The 18672-nt window shown below is 50.9% G+C and overlaps 4 protein-coding genes across 17 annotated transcripts in view; 3 read left to right on the top strand and 1 right to left on the bottom strand.

Annotated features, from left to right (window-relative positions):
• MYRF (myelin regulatory factor) overlaps positions 1 to 9516 on the top strand; it is a 35992-nt gene extending 26476 nt beyond the window's left edge. For 10 of the 14 annotated variants that reach the window (XM_036925448.2, XM_036925373.2, XM_036925411.2 and 7 more), the window contains 6 exons: positions 103 to 354; positions 2005 to 2107; positions 4671 to 4745; positions 5123 to 5228; positions 6668 to 6742; positions 6933 to 9516. In XM_036925448.2, the coding sequence (XP_036781343.2) occupies positions 103 to 354; positions 2005 to 2107; positions 4671 to 4745; positions 5123 to 5228; positions 6668 to 6742; positions 6933 to 7013 (692 nt within the window). In that variant the 3' untranslated portion in view covers positions 7014 to 9516. The other 4 variants (XM_036925422.2, XM_036925393.2, XM_036925383.2 and 1 more) reach the window with 2 other exon arrangements.
• A 559-nt stretch (positions 9517 to 10075) lies between these two features.
• TMEM258 (transmembrane protein 258) lies at positions 10076 to 13245 on the bottom strand. Its single transcript, XM_036925562.2, has 4 exons — positions 13112 to 13245; positions 11519 to 11628; positions 10793 to 10929; positions 10076 to 10182 (listed from the first exon to the last, which is right to left on the bottom strand). Exons 1-3 carry the CDS (start codon positions 13112 to 13114, stop codon positions 10803 to 10805), a joined length of 240 nt encoding a protein of 79 aa, XP_036781457.1. The 5' UTR covers positions 13115 to 13245; the 3' UTR covers positions 10076 to 10182; positions 10793 to 10802.
• A 184-nt stretch (positions 13246 to 13429) lies between these two features.
• On the top strand, positions 13430 to 17530 carry FEN1 (flap structure-specific endonuclease 1). Its single transcript, XM_036925550.2, has 2 exons — positions 13430 to 13559; positions 16296 to 17530. The coding sequence occupies exon 2, from the start codon at positions 16317 to 16319 to the stop codon at positions 17457 to 17459; it is 1143 nt and encodes a 380-aa protein (XP_036781445.1). The 5' UTR covers positions 13430 to 13559; positions 16296 to 16316; the 3' UTR covers positions 17460 to 17530.
• The window catches only part of FADS2 (fatty acid desaturase 2), a 115921-nt gene continuing 110683 nt past the window's right edge, over positions 13435 to 18672 (top strand). The window contains exon 1 of the mRNA XM_036925507.2: positions 13435 to 13559. The gene's annotated coding sequence lies outside the window, so the exon portion shown is untranslated. The remainder of the gene's footprint in view (positions 13560 to 18672) is intronic.

Genomic DNA, 18672 nt, shown 5'->3' with positions numbered 1-18672 from the left:
AAAGGACCAACAGATAGACAGGAGTCACCCAGAGTCCAGTGGGGCCCTGGAGACAGCTGGGCAGATTCTGTCTTCTCACCCTGTTCCTGGTTCTATCCACAGGCCCCAGTCAGATGGCCCTGCTGCCAGTTACCAACATCAGAGCCAAGTCCTGGGGCCTGTCAGCCAATGGCATCAGCCACTCCAAGCATCCAAAGAGCTCAGTGCCTGTGGCCAGCCTTGTAGTCCCCTTCCCTGGGGTGCAGAGCAAAGCCAAGAGCAGCCCTGGCCTTGGTCTCCATCGCCGGGCCCGCCGAAGGGCGCTGCAGCCCGGCCTGAGCCCTGCTCAGCACACTCAGGCCGGGGACCAGACAGGTACTTGCCCAACGCACCTACACCTCTCAGCCTAGCCCAGCAAGGCTCGCTGGCCTGGCCTACTTCAACCCAGTGCAGAGTTGCCGGTCAGTAGACATTGCTGAGCATTACTGAGTACCAGCAGTCAGGCCAGAAGCCTTATACAGATGGCTTAACTTCATCCTCGCAACACTCCTGCAAACAGGGAAGCTGTCCGCAGATGAGGAAATGGAGACTTAGGGAAAATGACTAGCCCAGGTTTGTACAGCTTGTCAGCGGCAGACCTGGAATTTGATCCCAGGCCTGCCGCTTCCTATGTCATCATGCCGAGGCAAGGGAAGTGCTGTATGGGATCCCTCAAAAGTTTCCAACCTCAAGCCTTGGGTTTCAACAAAGCTGGAGAACCCCTTATTGCAGAAGTTTTCTGTCTGCTCACTGGGTTCCTCTGAGGTGCCCTCTGGGTTGCCTTGGGTGTTAAGAGGAGACCAAGAGTCTTCCTGGATTCAACCAGACAGCTCCACTCTAGGTATTGGGCTTTTTCATCAACTTTCATTTTGTGGCATTTGTGGCTTAAAGTAAAAAAAAAAAATGCTTAGAAACTGAGGCTTGCAGAGATTGAAGTTCAAAGTGGTGGGGAAACCCCGCAGGCTTGATGCTCACCAGGCAGCCGTGTCCTGGGCTGCTGCTATGTGGCTGGCTCTGCATATGATGGCTCTGGGCGTGATGAAGACAGGCTTCCCTGCCCCAGAGAGCTCACAGATACAAAAACAGTGTGAGGGGGCCTCTGAGGGGACACCCAGGCAGCTGGGAAACTGGGGAGGGCAGTGATTCAGGCTGAGGGCAGAAGTGATCAGGAGAGGTGTCCCTGGAGGACCTGACATTGCAGCTGAGTCTCTGAAAGATAATAGGAGTTTGCCCAGAAGAGAAACAGGAAGACATCTTCCATCTTGTCTACATCTGATAGCTACTTGTGGTCCCACAGGGTGTTCTGGGTCCTGCTGGGATCCCTGGGTGCCTGGGTTGTGTTTCATAGAGCTCAAAATGTACCAGGCCCATGGCTAGTGGCCCTAGCTCTCCCTTCCTGGGTGGGATGGTCACACAGTAGCAAGCCTGTAGGTGAGCTGAGATGAACCACAAAAGCCTTGTCTCCCCAAGCCCATGGGACACTCAGTCCCCCACCCAGCCAGCCAGTCTGTGATAGGTTCCTTCAGAGAGGGCCACAGCCCTCACACAGGCTGTGCTGGTTGATGTTTGTTGTTGGCTCTCCAGGGGGGAAAAAGCCATGATTGGTGGGTGTGAATACTCCCACCGTGGCTGATTTCAAGCTACCAACTTGATGTCACTCAACCCAGAACTGAAAAGAGACGTGTGCAATTAGGAACAGAGGCCTGTGAGTGAGCTTCTGTACACACAAAGGATGGGGAACACCCATCCCTGCTCCTGGATGTTCTGGTTGTCAAGGAGACAGACCTCAGACTCATGGGAACTGGCTAGTCCCAGTGCTGCTGGGGAAGAGGGTGGTGTGACCCCAGCCATTGTGGGAGTCTGGAAAGAATAACCTGAAACTTATTCATACTAAGATGTGAGTGACTGATCCAAGTCTGGGAAGGCAAGCCTTGGTTGCTTCTCATTTGTGCTCTGCCTTGTCACCCACCCTCCCTGCCCCAACAGCCTCTCTCCTTGCAGACCCAGTGCCCTCCCTGACCTCCATCCAGGTGCTGGAGAATTCGATGCCCATCACCTCCCATTACTGCATTCCAGGGGACACCTGCAGGTGGGCTTGGCTCCCTCTCTTCATCCCAAGGACAGATTCTCTCAGGTGACATGAGCCCAAGTAGTAGAGGCAAACCTTAGAGATTTGTGGGTTTGGTTCCAGAACACTACAATTAAGTGAATATTGTGATAAAGCAAGTCAAATGAATTTTTGTTTTCCCAGTGCATATAAAAGTTACGTTTACACTATACTATATTGTATTAAGTGTGCAATGTTATGTCTAAAAAAGCCAATATACTTACCTTAATTAAAAATACTTTATTCCTAAAAAATGCTAGCCATTATCTGAGCTTTCACCAAGTTATCTTTTTGCTGGTGGAGGGTCTTGCATCAATGTTGATGGCTGCTGACTGATCAGGGTGGTGGCTACTGAAGGCTGGGGTGGCTGTGGCCATTGGCTGTGGCCATTTCCTAAAATAAGACAACAATGAAGTCTGTTGTTTCCATTGTCTCTTCCTTTCATGAAAAATTTCTCTGTAGCATGTGATGCTGTTTGATAGCATTTTACCCCACAGGAAAACATCTTTCAGATTGGACTCAGTCGTCTCAAACCCTGCTCCTGCTATATTAATAAGTTTAGGGGCTATTCTAAATCCTTTATTGTCATTTCAACAATCTTCACAGCATCTTCATCAGGAGGAGATTCCATCTCAAGAAGCCACTTTATTTTCACATCCCTAAGAAGCAGCTCTTTATCTGTTCAAGTCTTATCATGAGATGCAGCAATTCAGTCACATCTTGAGGCTCCACTTCTAATTCTAGTTCTCTTGCTGTTTCCACCACATCTGCAGTGAGTTCCTCTGCTGGAGTCTTGGGCCCCTCCAAGTCATCCATGAGGGTTGGAATCAACTTCTTCCACACTCCTGTTAATGTTGGTATTTTTACCTCTTCCCAGGAATCGTGGGCGTTCTTAATGGCATTTGGAATACCCAGAAGGTTTTCAATTTACTTTGCCCAGATCCATCAGAGGAATCACTACTTATGGCAGCTATAGCCTTATGGAATGTATTACTTAAGTAATAAGACATGAAAGTTGAAATGAATCCATGGGCTGCAGAGTGGATTTGTATTGGACGTGAAAACATCAATCTCCTTGTCCATCTCCATCGGAGCTCTCGGGTGACCAGACACATTGTCAATGAGCAGTAACACTATTTTGAAAATAATCTTTTTTTCTGAGCAATAGGTTTCAACAGAGGGCTTCAAATATTCAGGAAACCATACTGTAAACAGATGTGTTGTCACACAGGCTTTGTTGTTCCATTTAGAGAGCACAGAGTAGGTTTAGCATAATCCTCAAGGGCCCTAGCATTTTCAGAATGGTGAATGAACACTAGCTTCAACTTAAAATCATCAGCTGCATTAGGCACTACCAAGAAAGTCAGCCTGTCCTTTGAAGCTTTGAAGCCAGGCATTCTCTTCTCTAGCTATGAAAGTCCTACATGGCATATTCTTCCAATATAAAGTTGTTATACCTTCACTGTTGCTTTGTGGAGGCCCTTCCATTAATCACCTTAGCTAGATCTTCTGGGACACTTGTTTCGGCATCTTCATCAGCACTTGCTGCTCCACTTGCACTTTTATGTTGTGGAGATGGCTTCTTTCCTAAAGCCTCATGAGCCAACCTCTGCCGACTTCCAGCTTCTCTTCTGTACCTTTCTCTCACAGCCTTCAGAGAACTGAAGAGAGTTGGAGCCTTGCTCTGGATTAGGCTTGGCTTAAGTGAAAGCTGTGGCTGATTTGGTCTTCTAAACTTTCTCTGTATCAGCAACAAGAGATTTAGAAATATGTTTCACTTCCTTACCATCCATGTGTTCACTGGAGTAGCACTTTTAATTTCCTTCAAGAACTTTTTATGTGCATTCACAACTTGGTTAACTATTTAGCACAGGAGGCTTAGCCCTCAGCTTATCTGCATGCCTTCCTCACTAAGCTTAATCATTTCCAGCTTTTGATTTAAAACGAGAGACATGTGAGTCTTCCTTTCACTTCAACACTTATAGAGGCCATGGGAGGGTTATTAATTGGCCTTATGTGAGTATTGCTGTGTCTCAGGGAATAGGGAGGTCTGAAGAGAGGGAGAGAGGTGGGGCAACAGTCGGTTGGTGGAGCAATCAAAACACATACATTAATCGGTTAAGTTTGCTGTTCTTTAAGGGTGCAATTTAAGGAGACCCAGAACAATTACAGTGGTAACATCCAACATCACTGGTCAGAGAAACCATAACAAATAGAAAATTTGAAATATTCTGACAATTACCAAAATACTTGGGACAGAGACAGTAAGTGAGCAAGTGTAGTTTGAAGAATGGTGCTGATAGATGTGATAGATGCAGGGTTGCCACAACTTCAATTTGTAAAAAATGCGCTGTGAAGCACAGTAAAACGTGTACCTGTATAGATGCTCAGATGCTGCCCCCTCAGGGAGGAACCTCTCCACCAGGTGAGGCAGCCCCTTCCCATGCCCCTGCAGGGCTCCAGTACAGACAGGGGGCTGTGGAGTTGATGGAGGGGGGCTTCAGGAGGGCAGCCTTGGGCTAAGGAGCCAGGTTTGCCCTTTCAGGCCTGGAAATGTCACTTACCACATCCCTGTGAGCAGCGGCACCCCACTGCACCTCAGCTTGACCCTGCAGATGAAGTGAGTGCTGGCGGGTGAGGGGTGGTGGGGAGACACAGTGGTCCTGGGCAACCTGGGGAGGGGCACTGAGGGGGGACTCAATGCCGCCTGCTCCGTGCGTGCTTAACTGGCTGTACCACCCTGGCCATCTCTGGGCTTCAGCTCATCTGTAAAATGGGCTGCCTCCTCACAGGGGTGTGAAGACTGAAGGATGGTAGGTGGGAAAGGGCTTGCCGCTGTCTAGGATCTTGACTATCAGGCATGATTTTCAGGCTGTGCAAAGGCTGGGTGGTTTGTTTTGGTGGGAGAGGAGAAAGGGAGTGCAGGGCTGGCTGGGAGGGGGCTGGGGTTGAGGAACACAGAACCCCACTCCCTTCCTAACTGGGCCTTCCCCGCAGCTCCTCGTCTCCCGTGTCTGTGGTGCTGTGCAGCCTGATATCACAGGAGAAGCCGTGTGAGGAGGGAGTCTTCATGCAGAGCCTCCATCCCCACCAGGACACCCAGGTAGGGGGCAACTGGGAAGCTGTGGGCCAGCCAGACCCCTGAGCTTCCTCTCCCCTGGCGCAACTGGGCCTCCAAATGGGTGAGGAGAGGAAGCCGGGAGTCAGTGTGAAGGCATCTCCACCAGGCACACACACGTCAGAGCCTGGACCGCTGTGCCCCAGGGAGGGGAGTGTGTGTGCGCCACTCACTGCTGAGCCTCCCCAGCCCTGTCCCTGCCCTGTCCCATCCCCAGCCCTGCCCTGACAGAGCCCCAGGGAAGGCAAGTTTCACAGGACCAACCTGGGGCCCAAAGGATGACTTGGGGTCAGCCGGGGATGGGAAAGGGGACAGTGTCCCAGGAGTAGAATGGCATGTGCACAGATCTGGAGGCCAGGGAGAGTGTGGCATGCTGGCAGAGCTGGAAACGTGGAGAGGGCTGAGTCCGGGGAGACAGGAAGGAGCCTGGGCCCCAAGCTCATGCTGGGGAAGTGGCACCATTCCATCTGCAATTTTGTTAGATCCTTTGCCTGCATGTAGAGGACTACCTCCTGCTTTGGGAACCAAATGGCTGAAACTCTTGTCACTGTCCAGCTCCTCACTGGCCATGGAACCCAAAGCTGTGGCTCTCAGCACAAGTTAAGGGAATTTCTTCTTACCTATTCACGTGTTGATTCAACAGATATTTACTGGGGCCTCCTCTGGCCTAGGCCCTGCACTGGGCCCAGCTGTGGGAGACAGTGGGGTAGACACAGGCCTTGCCTTCCAAGAATGCACTCTCTAGCTGGGAGAAAGACATGCAGAAAGAAACCTGATAGGGTTTGGAATGGGTGAGAGCCACTAGAGGCCCAGGCCCTGTGGCCACGCAGGGAGGAGAGAGCACTGGAGTGGAGGGAGGGCCCAGCCACACGCTCATTAGACGTGGAGCTTAGGCCTGAACCCACATATTAGGAAGGCCAAGCCAAAGCCTCAGGTAGGAGATGGGCAAGCCGCCAGCAGCCAAGCCTCACCCTGCCCTGCAAGGAGAGAGCGCAGCAGGCTGGGCTTGGATCCCAGGTCTGCCACATGTCCACCGAGTGATTTTAGGCAAGTAACTCAGTTTCTCATCTTTAAGCAGTATCACCTTATGGGGTTGTAGTGAAGATGGGCTGAATGAAACACTTTGATGTGTCCAGAACTTTATGGGTAAGAAGGAAGGTGGCAAGAGAGAAGGGAGGGGCCAGAGGAGGGCAGATGTGGACTTGTAGGTAGGCACCTGGTAGAGTCTGTGCTCTGCTGTGGAGGGTGGCTGCCCTTGCCCTCCAAAGCGGAACACGCTCCCTCTGATGTCCTTGCAGGGCTCTCTGCTTTTACCCTTCATAAAGCTTGCTGCGGAGCCTGGGGCTACAATGGCTATGGCAAGGGGGACGCTGGCCAGGATGCACAGAGGGCCGCCTTGACCCCTCTCTCCCCTCTCTCCCCAGGGCACTTCCCACCAGTGGCCAGTAACCATCCTGTCCTTCCGTGAATTCACCTACCACTTCCGGGTGGCACTGCTGGTGAGCACAGGCACCCTTGTCTGCCCCTGAGGCACTTGTATATGAGTGTGGGGCTTGCGGGAGTAATAGGAGCATTTGCAGAGCACATGGCAGGCCTGGGGCACAGTGTCAGGTGACAGCCGGAGGGGGAGTGCCTCCTGCCCTGCACCCCTAGAGCCGCCTCACCCATTCCCACTGCCCTTCCATCCAGGGTCAGGCCAACTGCAGCATGGAGGCCCTGGTCCGGCCAGCCACAGACTACTACTTCCACTTTTACCGCCTGTGTGACTGAGCTGCCATCTCCAAGGCAGCACCACACCAGGGCCCGGAACTCCCCAGGTGCCCCTTCCACACTGGATGCAATGGTGTTACACTGGAGCCTGCTGCCCGCCAGCTCTGTGCCGTTTGCTGGTATTCCCTCGGCGACACTGGGCTGGGCTTGGCCCTCCCCGTGACTGGTGACACTGGAAGTCCTCACACTGGAGTTGCTGTTCCTGCTGGTCAGCCCTCACATACCACAGAGGGAGCAGAGAGACCTCCTGGGGCCAGAACAGGACCATTCACAGATGCCCAGATATGGTGGTTGGAGGGCTGGCTTCAAGTGCCCTGAAGACAAGGGGAAGCCTATGACTGTCCAGAGCCTACCCTCCGTGCCTCCTCTTTTGAGACTGGGAGCCACCCCTCTTTTGGAGAGGACCTGCCTGCCTGAGATCAGCAAGGGGCTTGGATCCAGCCTCAAAGGACTTGGCTGGACCCGTGAATCAGTGAAGAGCAGACATCCCTCACCCTCGAAGCTGCTCCCTGGCGGGTGGCTAGGTGGTAGACTTTTTGGGGTTTGACTGTTACACTGGACTTGGACTTCTAAGCTTTAAGTGTGGCCCAGGAGGTCGCTTTTCCCTGGGGGAACTTGGTTCCCAAGAGCTCCCAGGGCAGCTGAAGTCAGCCCTAGATGGGCTGGAGAGACTGACCACATGCCTTATGTACACTTAATGCCTGGCTGAACCAGTAGGGGCCTGTGGTCCAGGCAAGCCTTGGACCCTTGAACCTGGAGTATCTCAGAAGGGGAGTCCCCTGTGAGCCCCCCGGAACGTGTTGCAGCCCCATGGCCTGAGAGTTTCTGGAGCCCGCAGCAGTGTCAGTCACCGATCACTCTCTCTGAGCAGAGGAGCAGGAATCCCTGCAAAGCAGTAGGCCAGTCTGGGTTGGGGGGGGATGCAAACAGTGTTTGCTGTTATGAAATTACTAAAATGCACTTAAGCCAGGGCAGAAGGCTGGAAGGCTGGAGATGGAAGGCCCAGAGCAGACCAGAGCCCTTGGGGGACAGGCCAAGACAGGGCCCTGGCTCTAATTCACCCCAGGGAGCCTGGAGACATTCACCCAAATCTGACCACCAAAACTCTGGCCTCTCCCTCCACTCTTGTTGGCTGGTGGCCTTGTCTCCCCAAATCAAGGGCTCCTGTACAGGGCTTGAACAGCCAAGCTGGGGAGACCCATGCTCAGCAGCAGGCCCCACCTCTGCTTACTCCTCCCAGGAGCAGAGTGGTGGGCTTGGGTTAGGGAAGAAGTCTTATCTCAAGTGCCAATATAACCCTTTCTTAGAGGGTGCCTGGAGCATTCCGAGGCCACACCCAGGCTCTTAGAAGGAGTGTGGAAGACACTTAGCCCTGTCTGCATGGGTTCAGAAATGGGAATGAGAACTGCCATCTTTGCCCTGTAATGTTCTGCCACCTCTTTGGGAACCAGGCCATGCCTGTCTCCTACCTCCCATTCTCAGCTTCGAATGGGAGGTCTTTCTGCGGGGGAGCTGAACCTAGAGGAAGCCTATTAACTGTGGGCTCCCCTCCTGCCAGGGATCTCAAAGCACTTATCCTCAGGATAGGGAAACACGAGGGGAATCAGGGGATAGCAGGAACACCTCGCCTCCCATCCCCTCCCCAGTTGTGGCTCCCCCCACCCCGCCCCATTCTGACATAGGAATTACATGGCTCCCCACAGCAGACAGGGGGCAGAGCCTTCCTTTGTTCCTTAGGACGACTATGTTCTCCCTCCCCCCGCTGGGGGTGCCCTCCCTAAATGCCTTAAAACTGCGGAGCCCTACCCGTTATAATAGGATTCTGGGTGAGAGTGCGTGTTCTTGGACTGTAGGCTTCCTCAGTCCTAACTGGAAGTGACCCTCCACTGTTCCCTGGGGCCCATCTGGACACAGCATAGCCCCAATCTGGTTAGCAGCTGGCTGTTTCCATGCCTGGGGAGGAGGTCCTCAGTGCAAGGATTGGGGCCAGGCTGGGGCTCCAAGCTGCTCATGGTGGGGGTCAACCTTGGACCAAAGTTGCCTTATCCCGATAAGATAAAAGGGCTTCAGGGAAGGAGAGTGGGCCACCTGCTGGAGGCTGACGGCTGCCTCACTGGCGCTGGTGAGTGGGTATCTTGGCTCCATTCCCTACCCGGGGTCCAGCAGCTATCCCTCCCTTCCTCTCCCCTTTGGCATTTATTCCTGTAGCCGCTGGGCTAATCTCCCCCAAGCTTCAAGCTGTGCATAGGGTCTCTCAATGCACAAGTCCCCCTGCCTGTTATATCCCCCATAAAAGCCTGCATGTGCATAGAGTGCCCCTCCCTCCCAGTTAACTCCCAGTTCCTGTACCTGAGCGCTGACTCATATTTATCGTGTACCAACTCTGACTGGAGTGGACAGAGGGAGGCAGCCCCAGGCCTGCTTGCTTCCCCGGAACTGTCCTTTTCTTCTGAAGTAAATATACTTATATAAATAAATGTTTAAATACGGCTTTGTATCTGAACTTGCCTCCCCATCTCTTCTTGAGATTGTCCTGGTGGGAGATGGAGTTGCATGTGGGGCTAGGACCAACTGCAGTCTCTGGGGTCCTTGAGCCAGATGGATGCCTTGTACCCTATGATCCTTCTTGGCTTCATGTGAGGCTTGGGAACAGGACTCAGCAACCCCCCTCCCCCAGCCACACCCCCCAGGCCTACTGCTGCACCCGAGTTAAAGCAGACACCTTAGGAAGAACCTCAGGGGACAAGCAGGGCCTTGCAACGGTTCCCAGCCCAGAGAAGGGTGGCTGCATTTGGAGGAAGAAACTGGCCCATGGCGAACGTGATTGGTTCCCACAGAAGTCTGCTCTAGAAACAACAGAAAAGGGTAGGCTTGGCCCCCTCCTATCCACAGGTAAGCTTTAAATTCCAAGGACAAGACACCCCTCACAGATGGAAAGCAGGAGCCTTCCCACCAGCAGGGACCATCTGAAAGGCAGAACAGGGAGGGACGGGACTGAGGAAGTCATGTAGGTCCCAGCATCCCCGCTCCCTGCCATGCAGAATGGGGAACCAGACAGCACAGTCATGTATCTGCCTTTATTGAGAGTAGCAGGTTGGGACAGTTCCAGCAATAGTAAAAAAATTTAATTTACAAAAGCAGTAATTTGGTGAAGCCGCCTGGCTGGTACCTGAAAGAGAGCAGTATCAAAGTGAGATCAGTGACCCTTCTTTACACCTCCTTTTCTCACTGACCTATCTTCCTGGGGCAAGGGCTACTGGGCACACTACTTTGAAGCCTGAGCCACTAGAGCTGATTATTAGTGACCTTTTGGGTAGATTACCTGTGGCAAGTTTTGTTTTTTTAAATCACTTGGTCAAGATTTCAATGACTGAAAATACTCAGAATAATCAAAATGGTACTCTTGGTAGTAAATCACAGGTCCCCAGTCCTGACTCCCTTCTAGTCCACCTCTCAGCGACCTCGCCAAGTCACTGGCATTTAATGTGTAAGAAGGCAAACATGTAACCACAGGAAGCCTTGTGCCCAGAGCCCTACACAGTACATCCCCAAACCAGATCAAGGCCTTAGGCAGTGTGCAGAACTGAGAACTGACAACGTAAGTCATACTTGGCTCAAATGCCCATTAGGGACAGGGACAGAGGCCCATGTGTCTGATGGCCTTATCCATTCTAAGGCTCTCTCCATTAACCAAGCAGTTGAATAGGCCTGAGGTCCCGGCTGATGTGGGGTGGGAGGGCGGTAGCTTCTCAAGTATCCCACCCTGTCACAGCTCTTACCCTTGGGAGCTCACACGTAGATGCCAACCCAGAGCAGCAGGAAGAGGACTCCAAAGCCCATGAAGAGTGAGGCCACCAAGGAGATGAGGAGTTCTTTGTAGATATCTCGAGTGTATTTGGTGGAGGTGACCTCATAACTGGCAGGGAAATTAAGGAGAAATAAAGGGATGGACTGTGCAGGGCAGGATGCCTGACCAGTGCAGCTCTGGGAGAAAGGTATGAGCTAAGGACTTTCTGGGAGGCTTATCTGGCTCGGTGCAGCCTGGCAGAGGAACACATGAGACCTGGCCTGCAGTAGTCCATACCACCCCTCTACCACCCATGGAGAAAATGAGGCCCAGGGGGGTTAGGTTATTTGCCCCAGGTCACACAGCTACAGCATGATAGAGCTGAGGCTGGCCCTCAGATCTGACACCTAAGCACACCACACCCTTCCCTACACCACTTTTCCAACTTCAGGTCCCCTATCCCCAACCTCCAATCTAGCCAGGACCTCTGCTCATTGTCCTGGAAATCTGAAGAGCAAACCGAGCTTACCTAAACTTGGAAAATAAGGTGACAAACTGACTTTGGACATCAACGGCCTTCCCTCTGCCTCCTTCCTTACCTTTCCCCATCCCCACACCAGAACAAAACTGGAAGGGTGCATGTGCCCAGCACGGCTGCTCCCTCAGCTTCCAACATCACTAATTCTGCCCACTGGCTGCTCAGTCAGTGAAAGGATACACGAAGAACCAGGCGGTGAAGAACATGCCAATGGCCAAGAGCACCACAGTCAGATGGGGGAAGACGGCGGGGTTCACTGGGCTGGTGTATCTGCTCATGGCCTCGAGCTCCTAGGGGAGGGCATGAGATCAGAGCCATCAAAGGTCCCAGGACTTCAACCTGGGTGGGACTGTGGGATTATCAAGAGACCACATGCTGCTGTGACCGCTATAGGCCTGTTTCAGCCTGGGAAATACAGAAATCCTACAGAACCAACACCAAGTGATTCAGTTTGGGAATGACAACAATTACGATTGTATCTCAAACTAAGGTGGCACCCTGTCTTCTCAATACGAGACAAGAGCAGCTGAGAGAGGCTGAGACACAGAAAGTGATTGATTGGCTACAGATCAATGGTCCTTAACAGTTGCTGAGGCCACTGACCACTGTGAAAAAATATGTGATGAAAGGTATGGACTCTCTGCCTGGGAAAAACCACATAGATGAAAAGGTCTGCATATAATTTGGGGAATTTTATGGACCCATGTCTGCAGACACCAAACTCAGAATCCCTGCTGTAATTCACAGAGCCTGGACAGGAACCCAGATCTCAACTTCTAATTCTGTATTCTTCCCACTACACTATTAATGTAATCCCAGTACCTACAGGCAAAAGGCATTACAATTCTGGCTCTATGGAATAACATGAGTCTCAGTAAAGTAGTTACAATATCTATCTCACAGGACTGATGTATAATTTAAGAAAGATAACGGTTCAAAGCCATCTAGCTCACTGCCTGGCATAGAGTAGCTGTTCAATACGTGCTTGTTTCCTTCCCAAGGTTATAGGGAAGATTATGAGATAAAGCTTGTGAAAGAGGGATGTAAATGTAAACTTCTGTACAAATGTTAACTTCCATTGTCACCACCCAGCCAACGCTTCTAAAATCCAGAACATAACAACTCTGGAGAAGTAAATTGACCCCATTGTTCTAAGAAACACTGGAATTCAATTCAGTAAACATTTATGACCCCCCCTAAAAATGATAAAGACAATCGCGGCCATTTATTGAGCCTCCCAACTGCAGGCCCTGTGTTTGGCACTGGGAATACAAAGATGAATAGACATCATCCCAGAGCTGGATGATGTCACATGGTCACTACGTGGTCACTAGACGTGGCAGGTAACAAAGAAGTCCACGACATGTGGCAAGAGGTCCTACAGAGGTTATGGGAGCTCCCAGGAGAAAGTGGCCAAGAGCCCGGGAGACTTGGAGGTGCTTCACTAAGAAGGTAAACATTGCCCAGGGCCTTGTAGGATGAGTACAAGTTCGGCAGGAGGAAAGACTTTCCAAAAATAACAGCCTGATCACAGGCAACAGATAAAAGCTCGAAAGTATTAAAAATGCACCTCACGCCCCTCAGCCTTAAAAATGGAGAGCTCAAAACTTCAGCGTAAGAAGTCCATGGCGAGGGGCTTCCCTTTCCCGTACTTCAGCCCAAGCCGGACGCTCTAGGAGCCTTCCGTCCTCTGGACTTCGAGCGTCCGGGGCCTCTACGGGGAAAAGGGGGGGTGGGACGGGCCCTGTCCAGCGCTCCCCTCAAGCCTCTCACCATCTCGCCCGCCAGCAGGTAATCCGCCGCTCGCCACCGGAAGAACACGTCTGCGGAGCCGGCGCCCTGTTCAGGCGGAAGAGGAAGTGCACCCACGCAGTGGCATTGTGGGACTGGTAGTCCTATGGTTTCGGGTGTAGCGGGAGCTGGGGCCTGCGAGGCCCTAATATAGAGTGAGGGCGAGCAGTGGAAAAGGGTAGGACCGGAGAGCTGAAAGCGTTCTCCCTGGCGAGCATGTTTGCCTTCAGGGAAGCTGGCCGGGGGGGGCGGGGCCTGCACTACACTTCCGAAAGACGTGCGCGCTGCGGGTCACGTGACATGAGCGCGGGCTTTGGAAGGCGGCGAGCGAGAGAGGCTGTCCGCGGCGAACAGGGAGCGGGGCTGAGGACTGTCCTGGGCATCACCAGACCAAGCATTAGCTGCCGAAGCCTCGCGCACCAGAGCCCAGGTGAGACCCAAGGGAAGCGCCCCCGAGAGCGGCGGGGTCGGCTCTGCGCTGACTGCCGTGGGAGGCAGGCTGCCGCGCGTGTGGCGGACGCGAGAGCGCGGTCCCGCCAACTTCCCCGCCGTGGGACTTGGGCCGGTCGCGTAACCCCCGAGCCGCTCTCTTCATTTGCACAAAGAGGATAATAGCTTCCATTTTAAGGGGCCGTTGTGTATTTTGACTAAGACCCTGGATGAGAAACTTTTTAAACTTCGCTTGTTCAGACCCCGACCCTTTTCCTGCCCACCTCCACTGGGTGCTGTGGGAGGCTACCCGCCAGCAAGGCCTTGTGTTCTCAGTTCACGTTCTAGCAAAGCAGGCAGCTTGCACGAACCGGAGGACTGAATGGGTTCTGCAGGGGGGACGTTTGTTTGCAGGGTACCTAGTGTAGGTCAGTAGCTCCTCATCTGTTATCTCAGTTAGCCCTGGCAGTAATTTTGCAAGACAGGTATGGTTATCTTATTTACAGCTAAGAAAACCAAATTTAAATGACTTAGCGATGTCACACAGGTGAGTGATGCTGGCGCCTAGATTCAAGGCCACAGCCTTTGCCACTGGCATTTGAAGGGCGACCGAAATGAGGAGGACCTTGAAGGAGGGGTTTAGAGGATGGCAGAAGGAGGGCCCAGCTGGCAAAAGTGAGACAGGGCAGGCCTTATCCCAGCCTTTCTTTTGGTTCCCGGACCCTGAAGGTGGTTTGGGAACCAGAGCATGGAAGATCTCTTGATGCCGTGCTGAGGTGCTTGGACTTAATTAGGAGGAGGATTGTAACAGGGTCACTAACAATTTATAAAGACCCCTGCAAAGGAAGAGTGGGAACAATTCACTGGGAAGCCTAAGTATAAGATTTCTTAGTGTTGGACACGTACCCAAGGTGAGTACATGATGACCTTAAGTGGAACCCAGAAAATCCTTTTTAATACTTACATACTTAACACATAGTAAAATATAACTGATAAGACACAGATACTGCATAAGATCAGCTTACTTAGTTTTTAAAATATGGTGACTATTTAAAGAAAATATTAAGTGAACTGAAGTACAGGTTTTAGTTGAAAGTGGCAAAAAAATTGTGAGGATGGTTTGGACCTGAAATTTGGGAAACACTGTCCTAGAAAGTATTTGTTTAAGGAGCTTGAACCTCAGATGTGCAATACTGGGCTGAGTGACTACTGCATGCCAGGCCCCTAGAATCAGGACCTGGGGTCGGGTAGGAGTATGGAGTTCATATTTCTGACTTAGCAGTGGGGAGAAAATACAAAGCAAAACTCCTTGCAAATTCATGGTAAAAGTAGAAGTTCCTAAGTGCTGAGAGGATTCTGATGGAAGAAGGCCACACCACTTCCATTCAGATGTGTTATTTTTGCCAATCCTTCAAGGCTGCTATATTGGTCAGGATTCTCCTGAGAAACAGAACATAGGGGATATGGATGTATATATAGGTTTATTTTAAGGAATTGGCTCAAGTGATTGTAGGGGTAGACAAGTTTGAGAATTGTAGGATAAGTCAGCAGACTGGAAACTCAGGCAGGTGTAGGTGCTGCAGTCTTAAGGCAGAATTTCTTTGGGAAACCTCAGTTTTTGCTTTCATGGCCTTTCAGCTGATAGGAGGCTCACCCGCATTAGATGTTAACGACATCTACAGAATACAGCTGACCCTTGTACAGTGCAGGGATTAGGGGTACCGACCCCCCACGCAGTTGAAAATATGTATATAACTTTTGATCAATAAACACTTAACTACTGATGGCCTGTTGTTGACTGAAATTCTTATTTGATTACATAGTCAACAGAATTTTTTGTGTATCTATATTATATACTGTATTGTGATTAAGCAAGCTAGGGAAGGGAGAATGTTTTTTCAGTTTGTCACAAATCTCCAAAAGATTTTCCAATGTAGTTGTTGAAAAATATTCATGTATAAATGGACCCGTGCAGTTCAAGCTCATGTTCAGGTGTCAGCTGTACCTACACAGCAACACCTGGATTTACGTTTGATTAAATAACTGGGAACTATAGCTAGGTTGACACATAAGACTATCACAGCCGCTTAGAGGAGGTGAGATGGAGGGATTAGTTGGGGATGTTCAATGACTGGTATGAAGGTACAAAGGAGGAGTGAATGTGTTGTTAACAATTTGGCAAGAAGGTAGATACACATGTTCGTTTTACCACTTTACACATTCAGCTGTGTATTATGGTTGTTTTTGTACCTGTCTGATTTCATCTTTGTTGAGCCAGAATTTACCTGTTTTCATTGAGGACCTAGCTCTACCATTAAGATCCCTGGACTCCTTGAGCTGAGCCAGGTGCTGTGCTCTGGACTTGGATGGTCCTTGAAGCAGACATCTGTTGTAGCTCTTATTGCATGCAAGCTCTGTTGCTGCCTTGTCCATAAAACTTTTAAGTCCCTCAAGGACATCAACTACTGTGTCTTATTCCTCTTAGCACCAATTTAGTCCTGATGATCAGGAAACCTTAGAATTAATCAAGTAGACGCCCTTGCTAGACTGTAATTTTCTTGAGACTGGAGACTGTGTCTTGTTTATTTTTTAGCTCGGCAGTGCAGAATTGGGTGTCCTTTTTATTGTGCTAAATTTGTTCAACTTAAGGCATGAAGTTGGTGAGACCTCACCAGTTATAACCCTTGCTCCTTTTGCATTCTTTAAGTTCTTGTTTTACCTGCCTTTCTTTTTTTAGCTGTCCCTCCTCTGTATTGCTATGGGAATTCAAGGCCTGGCCAAACTGATTGCTGATGTGGCCCCCAGTGCCATTCGGGAGAATGACATCAAGAGCTACTTCGGCCGCAAGGTGGCCATTGATGCCTCCATGAGCATTTATCAGTTCCTGATTGCTGTTCGTCAGGGCGGGGATGTGCTGCAGAATGAGGAGGGCGAGACCACCAGCCACCTGATGGGCATGTTCTACCGTACCATCCGTATGATGGAGAATGGCATCAAGCCCGTGTATGTTTTTGATGGCAAGCCACCACAGCTCAAGTCAGGTGAGCTGGCCAAACGCAGTGAGCGGCGGGCTGAGGCGGAGAAGCAGCTGCAGCAGGCTCAGGCTGCTGGGGCCGAGGAGGAGGTGGAAAAGTTTACTAAACGGCTGGTGAAGGTCACCAAGCAGCACAATGATGAGTGCAAGCACCTACTGAACCTCATGGGCATCCCATACCTTGATGCACCCAGTGAGGCAGAGGCCAGCTGTGCCGCCCTGGTGAAGGCTGGCAAAGTCTACGCCGCAGCCACAGAGGACATGGATTGTCTGACCTTCGGCAGCCCCGTATTAATGCGGCACCTGACTGCCAGTGAGGCCAAGAAGCTGCCCATCCAGGAATTCCACCTGAGCCGGATTCTGCAGGAGCTTGGCCTGAACCAGGAGCAGTTTGTAGATCTGTGCATCCTGCTGGGCAGTGACTACTGTGAGAGCATTCGGGGTATTGGGCCCAAGCGGGCTGTGGACCTCATCCAGAAGCACAAGAGCATTGAGGAGATTGTGCGTCGGCTTGACCCCAACAAGTACCCTGTGCCGGAAAATTGGCTCCACAGGGAGGCCCAGCATCTCTTCCTGGAGCCTGAGGTGCTTGACCCAGAGTCTGTGGAGCTGAAATGGAGTGAACCAAATGAGGAAGAGCTTGTCAAGTTCATGTGTGGTGAAAAGCAGTTCTCTGAGGAGCGAATCCGTAGTGGGGTCAAGCGGCTGAGCAAGAGCCGCCAGGGCAGCACCCAGGGCCGCCTGGATGATTTCTTTAAGGTGACTGGCTCACTCTCTTCAGCTAAGCGCAAGGCGCCAGAACCTAAGGGATCTGCTAAGAAGAAGGCAAAGACTGGGGCAGCAGGGAAGTTCAAAAGGGGAAAATAAGTGGGCTTCCCCTCCTTTACCTCCTTGACCCAGAATACCCAGCCCTAGAGAAACTTCCCTGGGGGCATGGCGGTGGGTGGCGGGGGGGTGGGGTGGGGGGTTGCTTCTCCAACACTACCCATCTTGGTAGTGCATTTGCCTTTTACACTTGATCTTTTAGCAGGAAGGTCTCAGAGGTATTTTGTTTTCTTCTTTTTTAGCTCAGGAAAGTGTGTCAGGCTCGAACCACCTCTCAGGCAATTTAATGGACACTGAATCCATTGTTAGGTGAAGTTGATAGAAACAAGTTTTGAAGAAGGGAGAGGGAGATAAACAGTGGAGACAAAAGACTGTACAGAAATGATTTCCTGGCTGGCAAGCTAGTGGCTGGTAGGAGGTGATGGTGGAACCAGACTGCACTTCTCTCAGGCTCAGCTTTGACCCACCCTGAAGGATAGCCATCAGAAAGACCCAGTCTGAACGGATGGGAAGGGCCACTGAGAAATAGGAGGCAGAGACCTGGAGTCCCAGAGGGGGCAGCAAGGGTTTGATTATTTGCTGTATGTCCTGGGGTGGGCAGAAACTTAAACTTGCTATGTAACTTGAGTCTTTACAGTGGTATATTCAGAAGTATAATGTGTCAGAGTTCCCCTAGCTTCTGAAGCAATCAGCTGAGTTGATACTTGGGATAAGATGCTGTTTTCATTTTGAAGATGTAAGGAAAGAAGAGCCAATAAAATTATAAAAGTAAACAGAATGTCCTGTTCTTTGAATACCTGAAAACATCTCGTGCCCCAGGCTTCAGGCCATCTGTGATGTTCCCCTTTTCACTCATAAGGTAACACTGGAATTGGACCTTATTACAGGTCACTTGAGTGTGGCCACAAGATGGCGCCATGCCCCCAGAATGGCCGGAGCAGCTTTGGTGGTACTTAAGCCGTTTGGAGGAAGCCCTGTATCTTGCTGGGAAAGGAGTTTGAATGATTTCAATGAATTTCTAGTTTTCTACTTAGTGTGTGAGATAAAGGAGCTCCTTTGAGAAAGTCCCACAATTTAAATTAAGTACATCATAGCATCCAAGCATTTATCAGTTTGAAATTTGTCCATTCAAACATCACATTGTTTCTTTTGTGACATCAGATTCAAGTTGCTGTTTCAGAGATGCAGTGTCTTTGTGCTTTGAAAGTTTTATAATCCTAACCAAACTTGGTCTGAAGCTATCCTGTTTAAATTT

This window comes from Manis pentadactyla, chromosome 9 (assembly GCF_030020395.1).
Source record: "Manis pentadactyla isolate mManPen7 chromosome 9, mManPen7.hap1, whole genome shotgun sequence".
NCBI lineage: Eukaryota > Metazoa > Chordata > Mammalia > Pholidota > Manidae > Manis > Manis pentadactyla.
Note: the sequence above shows the minus strand (reverse complement) of the source record. Positions and strands in the feature narration are given on the sequence as shown.

Bases quoted from the DNA above. Each gene is read 5' to 3' on its own strand.
- FEN1 (XM_036925550.2), top strand. From the start codon at position 16,317: ATGGGAATTCAAGGCCTGGCCAAACTGATTGCTGATGTGGCCCCCAGT.
- TMEM258 (XM_036925562.2), bottom strand. The intron at 10,930-11,518 runs GTATCCTTTCAC...TTTCCCTGCCAG, and splicing joins TTCACCGCCTGGTTCTTCGT to TTATGAGGTCACCTCCACCA.